Source organism: Coregonus lavaretus, assembly GCF_964263955.1.
Source record: "Coregonus lavaretus genome assembly, chromosome: 37".
Classification (NCBI taxonomy): Eukaryota; Metazoa; Chordata; class Actinopteri; order Salmoniformes; family Salmonidae; genus Coregonus; species Coregonus lavaretus.
In genome coordinates, this window is record NC_140024.1 from 16104064 (window position 1) to 16113069 (window position 9006).

The 9006-nt window shown below is 45.1% G+C and overlaps 1 protein-coding gene across 2 annotated transcripts; it reads left to right on the forward strand.

Annotated features, from left to right (window-relative positions):
* Positions 1-161: 161 nt before the first annotated feature.
* LOC311111435 (methenyltetrahydrofolate synthase domain-containing protein-like) lies at positions 162-8737 on the forward strand. 2 transcript variants are annotated; one of them, XM_084154153.1, is made up of 8 exons: positions 162-337; positions 491-594; positions 4086-4199; positions 4548-4661; positions 5834-5924; positions 6044-6156; positions 6293-6418; positions 7438-8737. In XM_084154153.1, the coding sequence occupies exons 1-8, from the start codon at positions 310-312 to the stop codon at positions 8365-8367; spliced, it is 1620 nt and encodes a 539-aa protein (XP_084010279.1). In that variant the 5' UTR covers positions 162-309; the 3' UTR covers positions 8368-8737. The 2 variants fall into 2 exon arrangements, with proteins under 2 accessions (XP_084010279.1, XP_084010278.1); XM_084154152.1 differs by lacking the exon at positions 4086-4199 and adding an exon at positions 4256-4369.
* Positions 8738-9006: the final 269 nt, after the last annotated feature.

Below are 9006 nucleotides of genomic sequence, written 5' to 3' on the forward strand. Positions count from 1 at the left end.
AAAAGTTCTAAAACGAGCGTTTCTATTGGACAAATCCAGGTATGTCCCCCCCGTTGGTAGTTGTTGCTTTCGTTTAAGAAACGTTTTGTAACAGAATTGGCTTAATGAATGCACCCCACGTTTGCTTTTGACGGTGTAAGGTTTGGTCTCACCGAGCTACCATACAGAAAAAAAACAACCCTGACAAGCAGCTGTTGCTACAATGTTACAGAACTCCCACGTGCGCAAATCAAACTGTGGTTACTTTGTGATAGTTTGACTAATCGTCAGTGATTTGTGAGAATTTTCTGCATTTTTGACGAGAGGACAATGGAGGCCGTTATTACGATTAATCCCGGTAAATTATTGCTGCGTGTTTGGCGTAAAGTCACTAATGCTAACGCATGCCAATGGATGGTAGCCTAGCAGTTGCCGTAATGAAGTTGCGATTTACATTACCCCTTCTTCAAAACTGCCATTTCATCAAGCATGTTAATTGTTTTCTGTTTAGGGGCCACGAAATGGGACATCCGAGAGAAAGTTTGGGATTACATTGAAGCTAAGAATCTTGCAAACTTTCCAAGGCCTGTGCACAACAGAATCCCCAATTTTAAGGTAGGGCATTTCTGGAGGTTCAATGTACTGCATTTTGATTGAACTATTCCTAAACATAGCCCTCTTAATAAGTTTGCACCCTCTTGTTTGTCTGTGTAGTTTAAATTTGTATTTTGCATGTGCTGGTCCCATATAGCCATTTTGAAAAGTCTTGTCAAACGTTAATTGTGCACTCTCCACAGCCACTGGTCTACACTAATAAATGTAACTAGCTAGCCTTACCGAAACATCATACTGTTACCATGGTTACACCATGACATCAGTTTGAAAGAAGAAGCTGTAAAAAAGACTCAGTAGTCTCTACAAGTCATGTTGAATAAAATCATATTTACACCTTACCGGTTGTACACGCTGTTGGTCCTTTTGGCTGTAGGAGGTGGAGCTAGGGTATCAACAGGAAAGTGTTGTTTACCCGACTTGTTGTGTCACCAGTAGGTTCTATTACTTGTATTTTCAATCTGACACATTGCACTTGATGCACAATATGTAAACAATAGCCGAATGTTACCACATGTATTTGTATTTGTTAGGGATCCCCATTAGCTGCTGCCAAGGCAGCAGATACTCTTCCGGGGGTCCAAACACATTAAGGTACTTGCATCACACATAAAACAAAATATAAAACAGTACATCATGAAACATTATTACACCACTATATATATATACATACAATACAACATGTATAATACCACCATACAACAATATTACAATGTAGGTGTATGCGTATCTGTACCTGTGTGTGTCTCTTCACAGTACCCGCTGTTCCATAAGGTGTATTTTAATCTGTTTTTTTAAATCAGATTTTGCAGCTTGCATCAGTTACCTGATGTGGAATAGAGTTCCATGTAGTCATGGCTCTATGTAGGACTGTGTGCCTCCCATAGTCTGTTCTGGACTTGGGGATTGTGAAGAGACCTCTGGTGGCATGTCTTGTGGGGTATGCATGGGTGTCCAAGCTGTGTGCTAGTAGTTTAAACAGACAGCTCGGTGCGTTCAGCTTGTCAACACTTTTTACAAAAACAAGTAGTGTTGAAGTCAATCTCTCCTCCACTTTGAGCCATGAGAGATTGACATGCATGGTGTTAATGTTAGCTCTCCGTCTACATTTAAGGGCCAGCCGCGCTGCCCTGTTCTGAGCCAATTGTAATTTTCCTAAGTCCCTCTTTGTGGCACCTGACCACACGACTGAACAGTAGTCCAGGTGCGACAAAACTAGGGCCTGTAGGACCTGCCTTTTTGATAGTGTTGTTATGAAGGTAGAGCAGCCCTTTATTGTGGACAAACTTCTCCCCATCTTAGCAACTGTTGTATCAACATGTTTTGACCATGACAGTTTACAATCCAGAGTTACTCCAAGCAGTTTAGTCACCTCAACTTGCTCAATTTCCACATTATTCATTACAATATTTGGTTGGGGTTTAGTGAATGATTTGTCCCAAATATAATGTTTTTAGTTTTTGAAATATGCTCCCGAGTGGCCTAGCGGTCTAAGGCACTGCATCTCAGTGCTTGAGGCGTCACTACAGACCCCCTGGTTCGATTCCAGGCTGTATCACAACCGGCCGTGATTGGGAGTCCCATAGGGCGGCACACAATTGGCCCAGCATTGTCCGGGTTTGGCTGGTGTAGGCCGTCATTGTAAATAATAATTTGTTCTTAACTGACTTGCCTAGTTAAATAAAGGTTAAATAAATAAAAAATAAACATTAAAAAAACATTTAGGACTAACTTATTCCTTGCCACCCGTTCTGAAACTAACTGCAGCTCTTTGTTAAGTGTTGCAGTCATTTCAGTCGCTGTAGTAGCTGACGTGTATAGTGTTGAGTCATCCGCGTACATAGACACACTGGCTTTACTCAAAGCTAGTGGCATGTCGTTAGTAAAGATTGAAAAAAGTAAGGGGCCTAGACAGCTGCCCTGGGGAATTCCTGATTCTACCTGGATTATGTTGGAGAGGCTTCCATTAAAGAACACCGTCTGTGATCTGTTAGACAGGTAACTCTTTATCCACAATATAGCAGGGGGAGTAGAGCCATAACACATACATTTTTCCAGCAGCAAACTATGCTCGATAATGTCAAAAGCCGCACTGAAGTCTAACAAAACAGCCACCATAATCTTTTTATCATCAATTTCTCTCAGCCAATCATCAAGTCATTTGTGTAAGTGCTGTGCTTATTGAATGTCTTTCCCTATAAGCGTGCTAAAAATCTGTTGTCAATTAGTTTACTGTAAAATAGCATTGTATCCGGTCAAACACAATTTTTTCCAAAAGTTTAGTAAGGGTTGGTAACAGGCTGATTGGTTGGCTATTTGAGCCAGTAAAGGGGGCTTTACTATTCTTGGGTAGATGAATGACTTTTGCTTCCCTCCAGGCCTGAGGGCGCACACTTTCTAATAGGCTTAGATTGAAGATGTGGCAATATTGTCCGCTATTATCCTCAGTAATTTTCCATCCAAGTTGTCAGACCCCAGTGGCTTGTCATTGTTGATAGACAACAATACTTTTTTCACCACTTCCACACTCACTTTACAGAATTCAAAATTACAATGCTTGTCTTTCATAATTTGGTCAGTTATACTTGAATGTGTAGTGTCAGTGTTTGTTACTGGCATGTCATGCCTAAGTTTGCAAATTTTGCCAATGAAAAATCATTAAAGTAGTTGGCAATAACAGTGGGTTTTGTGATGAATGAGCCTTCTGATTCAATGAATGATGGAGCTGAGTTTGCCTTTTTTCCCAGAATTTCATTTAAGGTGCTCCAAAGCTTTTTACTATCATTATTTGTATCATTTATCTTTGTTTCATAGTATAGTTTCTTCTTTTATTCAGTTTAGTCACATAATTTCTCAATTTGCAGTACGTTTGCCAATTGGTTGTGCTGCCAGATTTATTTGCCATACCTTCAGTCAACCAATGCACGTTTCCTCACAATTAGCTGTAAGTGTGTGTCGTTCGGTTAGGCTCGGCCATATTGTGCAAGTGTTTGTCATGTGCAAATTGCATCAGTATTGAAAATAAAAACAGGAAATACAAACGATATACAGATGATTAGCATACGGAAGGTCGGGTTGATAACGCTACTCAGTAGATGTTTTGTCTCACATTCCTACCTGCAAAAGGACCAACCAAACAGACAACCAGTATAATTTTTTTCAGCATTCTGGCATGTAGAGGTCGTGAGAGTAAACTTTCCTGATCCAAACGCTCATTTCTGCCGAAGTACAATTCTATGCAATTCAACTTCGGGTCTTCAGGCTATAGGTAGCCTAGCTACCTTATTTTCTATATCATATTGTAAGCTAGTAGCTATCATAGTACTTTTGTCTTTGAAAAAATCTCTGTTGTAAAATGTCTATTTTAGGAAATCCTATTTTTGACCAGTAGGCTAACAGTGGTGTACATATGCTTTTGAACCCTTTGTGTGTGTGTGTGGGGGGGGGGGGGGGTGCGTGCTTGTCTTGCTGTGTGTGGTTGTCTGTGCGGTCAGGGTGCGGTCCCGGCCTGTGACCGTCTCTCAGCCCTGCAGGAGTTCAAGTCCAGCCAGACAGTCAAAGTGAACCTGGACCGACCCCAGCAGCAGGCACGCTACATCACCCTGGATGTAAGTGAGCCCTCACATCCTCTCTCCTTACCCCCTCTCCCCCTCTCTGCCCCCAGGGTGCCCACACAGCCTGCGCCAAGGTGTCGGAGCTGCAGGTATTCAATGAAACTGACGAGGTGAAGGTGGACCCTGACAAGCCGCTGGAGGGGGCGAGGCTGGCCGTGCTGCAGGTATCCCTGGGTTACAGGCCACCATGAGCCTGGGTCATTGGTTCAGTAGTGTTGAGTCTCCATCACCAGATCATAACCATGGAGTGCTGGAATTAGGTTATTTGTATTAGACGCCCTTAGCTCATCTGTCTATGGTTATATTCTCTTAGCTTACTAAACTCTGGCCTCTTGCTTCTAGGCGAGGAAAACCCTGCTGGTGCCGACCCCTCGCCTTCGCACAGGACTCTTCAATAAGATTGTCCCGCCTGAGGGAGCAAGTAAAGAAGAACTGAGAGTGTGCTCCACCTCCCAGGTGAGTCAGTCCCTTCTCACTAGTGCTGAGCGATTCAATTAAATGTCGGTTCTTTTTTTGTTTTTTAAACAACTAATTGACTTCGGTTCAATTATTTGAATTCCATTTTGTATGTTTTTTTAATGTGAGCTCAAGACTCACATTGCGTGGCAGTTTCTCTAGAGATACATCAGATCATGCCCTAACTGTGCGATGTAGCAGGGAGTTGTCCTAAATAGTTTAGTGCAGAAAACTTGATAATTAAATTCAATGACCATAATCCATTGTGCTGCTACTTGTCCGGTCTGTTTCTTTTACGCCTGCTACGTAAGAGATAGAAGAATGCGTGATCAAGAGGGAATACATAGAGAGCAGTTGCTTCGTGAGGTATTATTCAACAGTCATAAAGTATGGTTTATTTACTTGGAAGAACTACTGAAATAGTAATTTTGTCAGAAATATTTTTATTAAAGTAATGTGATAAACTGCTGGTTAATAAGTGATAAGCAGTCACTACCATCATGGGACTTTTATTAGTTGTTTTAGTCTGTGTTACAGCATTCAACCCACATAATGCATAGTGCATTTAATGTTGAAAAAAATAATCGAAACCTAAATCAAACTGAACCAACCTCAAAAAGCAGTAATCGCTCAGCACTACTTCTCACCCAACACCCACCCCTACACAGCACTATCCATCCCTCTCCATCCAGCCCCTGTGCACATTACATTTGACATTTTAGTCATTTAGCAAAAATTCTTATCCAGAGCGACTTACAGTTAGTGAGTGCATACATTTTTCATATTGGCCCCCCGTGGAAAACGAACCCACAACCCTGGCATTGCATGCGCCATGCTCTACCAACTGAGCCATCTAATTTTACCTCCTTCATTCACCACATCCCATTCATTATCCCAATGAACATGCTGTCCCTCTCACTATACAACTTGGTGAATCCACCATAGAAGACCAAATGCTTTGTTCCCAGACTAGTTGGTGTGTGGGGTTTCAAATGTAAAAGTTTTTGAATCCAATGTTTCTTGTGATCTGGAGCACCTGTTCTTTCTTTCTTTCTTTCTTTCTTTCTTTCTTTCTTTCTTTCTTTCTTTCTTTCTTTCTTTCTTTCTTTCTTTCTTTCTTTCTTTCTTTCTTTCTTTCTTTCTTTCTTTCTTTCTTTCTTTATTCTCTGCAGGGAGTGAAGGAGTTCAGTGTCCCTGTGGGTCTGGATGCCAAGGTTCAGGTGGATCTTCTGGTGGTTGGCTCTGTGGCCGTGTCTGAGAAAGGTGAGAGCCAGAGAAAATAACTCTATGGGCTGTGGTCACCTACCCTGGTCCAGGAAAGTTCCAGCTCAGCACCAACACGTATACTGTTAGGATTAATCTCATCTCTCTTTTCTCCTCAGGTTACCGAATAGGTAAAGGAGAGGGCTTTGCGGACATGGAGTATGCCATGATGCTCTGCATGGGGGCTGTGACGGAATCTACTGTGGTGGTTACCATCGTCCATGACTGCCAGGTTAGCTTGTTGGTTATCCCACAACATGAAGTCACACACAGTGTTTGGTCTTAACCTGGATAAGTGTTGCTTCATGCTCCATATTCCTATGATTTTGCTATATGTTTCTGTGCTTGATGTCTGTGAATTTATGCAGGTGCTGGACATCCCAGAGGATCTGATTGAGAGCCATGACCTCACTGTGGACTACATCCTCACCCCGACCAGAGTTATCAAGACAGACTGCCAACGCCCCAAGCCACAGGGCATCATCTGGACTAAGGTACAACACTAAATCTCACCCGTTTTACTGTTGCTCAATATGATTCATTCCATTGCTTATGCAGTTGTTCTAACTACTGTTGCTGCAAGCTACAACTGCTGCTTTTACTAATACGACTGCTATTAGTTGCTGTGTGTTGCTGAATGGCTGAAACCTAAATGATTTGAGCTAGAAAACCGCTTTCAAAATGAGCCCAAAGTTGCGCCCATCTTCTGTAGTTTTCCAGTGACTTTTGGCTGCACCTCAAACCGTGTTGCTTGAGCTTTGTTTGCTCACCTAGCTGTAGAAGTATAACCATTACACACACGCGCACACACTACCTCTGGGGTCCCTTAAGACGGCCATGCCCGTCCTGAGGACCCACACTGACCTCGTAGACAGGAAGGCTATGTCTGATCATCAAAGGCCTCTCCACCGGGCCAGCCTGGCTGTGCTGGGCCCAGTTAAAGAGAGGGCACCGGGGCCAAAGTAAAAACAATAGCCCATTATATCCTGTACAGGAGCAGCCGCCATCAAAGCCTTAGCAGACACGCTCTGCCCTGGGAAATCAGAGAGCTGTCTTTATATAGCTTTCCAGGGAAGTGGAATATCCCCCCACAATAAAGATGATACGGTCAGAGAAGTTATCAGTGCTCCTGAACACCCCGTCAGTCTGTTTCCTCTGCATTCATGGACTGTATAGTACTGTAAGCATGGATGTGTTGTTATGGAGTACTGTTGTGTTGATTGTTGTGCCCTTTGAGGTTTGTTGAGTAGTCTAGTCATGCATGGGTGTTGGTGTAGTTCATCGGCAATCTAGCATGCACTGAACATTTGCATGTTCACCTACAACTGCATGAGCAGGCACCAAACAGCAGCTTTCTTGATGCCGTTTATAACCCATGACTTTACTAAACCCCATTCTTCTTGGCATGACCCAGAGCTGGGCTTCCCTTAACCCAGTGCCTTTGCTGACCTTGAGCAGCCCTGCTGTGATATGACCTTAGTGGTCCTGAGCCTGTCCTGTTGTGTACCTGCAGCTGAACGCTGAGATGCTGGAGAAGATCCCCGTGCTGAAGAAGCTCCGGGCCTTGGAGGAGGAGCAAGGGAAGGACGTGACCCTGGGGACCCACCCTCCCCCGGAGCCCAGGGAGAGGGCCAGGAGGGAGCCCCGGAGGGACAGGGAGCCCAGGTCAGAGGGTGATAGACCCCGGCGTGAGCCCAGGCGCAGGCCTAGACGGAACACCCAAGAGGACTCTGAGAGGGACCCCAATGGGGAGTCCAGAGAGGAGACTGAGCAGAAACCCAGACGACGCCCACCAAGAGTGAGGCGGGAGGGGGACAGAGAGGGAGGTAGGGATGGTGATGGGGAGGGAGGCCAGGAGGGAGGCAGAGAAGGGGGTAGGAGGGTCAGGGGATTCCGCAATGGGGGCTTCCGTGAGGGGGGCAGAGGTGAAGGCAGAGATGGAAGCAGGGGGAGAGGCAGAGGAGGAGGCCGGGAGGGGGGCAGGGGGAGGGGAAGAGAGGGGGACAGGGATGGGGTCAGGCAAGAGGGCAGGGAGGAAGATGGCGAGCCCCGTGAGCGCAGGCCACCCCTGACCGTGACCACAGTGTACCTGGGGGGCATCCCTGCCGGGCTGCGTGTCAGCGAGCTGAAGACTGCTCTCCGGGAGAGGGAGGCAGCCCCCATCCGTCTCACCTGGCAGGGTGCTCAGCATCGGGCCTTCCTGGACTACTTGGACCCACAGGCTGCAGACCAGGCCCTGGCCGCCCTGGAGGGGCTCTCCCTGAACGGCCACGATCTGCAGGCTGAGCTGGCCAAGAGCCAGAGGGGAGGCAGGAGGCCAGGTCCAAGCAACCGGAGGCCCAGACCAAATACAGGCCCCAAAAATACAGCTAGAGAAAGTAGAGAGAGTACGAGTGAAGCCGAGGCAGATTCCCCCAAGCAGGAGCTCAACCATAACGAGTAACTGCCTGCTTCTCTGTTCATCTCCGTAACAGAAGCAAAGCCAGCAGAAAGAAAAGGCTGTGTTTCATGGAAGGGAATGATGTACCAATGTGAAGTGTGAAAATATGTTTAATGCCTTAAGCAGAGTTTGGTTTGTCGTTATGATTTTTAGGGTTGCTATTGATAACACCGAACTCCATTTACGTTTGAAGTGTTCTTATACAGAAGTTTCATCCACACTGGCAGGCCTGTCTGCCAGTCACAAAGGAAGGATAGGTTGGAGTTTTCCCTGTTAGTCTCTTTGTGCAGAGGCAATGTTTAATGCCCCACATGTAATGCCATCAGAATTCACAGGATATTTTGTGTACTAAATAAACCATACTTTGAGTTCATCGAGTCTGAACCATTTTGTCTTCTTTATAACTCAAAACCCAGGACTGATCAACCTATGACTGTCAGATGATGATCTGTGTACACACCATGCACTGCTGGAGTCTGTCAGTACTGTGTGTTGCTATTGTTGCAAGTTATCCTACTGACAAACAATCTGAGGAAAATATGAACCTAAAGCTAAAACAGATGAGGAAAACAGTATACCAAGATGGATGGTGAGCTGGTGTGTTTGTTTAACCCTTCATCAAGTGTCCTAGCCTCTCATATG

What these genes read in the sequence shown, in the direction of transcription:
- LOC311111435 (XM_084154153.1), top strand. Translation starts at nt 310, where the DNA reads ATGGAGGCCGTTATTACGATTAATCCCG. An exon ending in TGTGGCCGTGTCTGAGAAAG is followed by an intron (nt 5,925 to 6,043) that starts GTGAGAGCCAGA and finishes TTTTCTCCTCAG; the next exon opens with GTTACCGAATAGGTAAAGGA. An exon ending in AGGGCATCATCTGGACTAAG is followed by an intron (nt 6,419 to 7,437) that starts GTACAACACTAA and finishes GTGTACCTGCAG; the next exon opens with CTGAACGCTGAGATGCTGGA.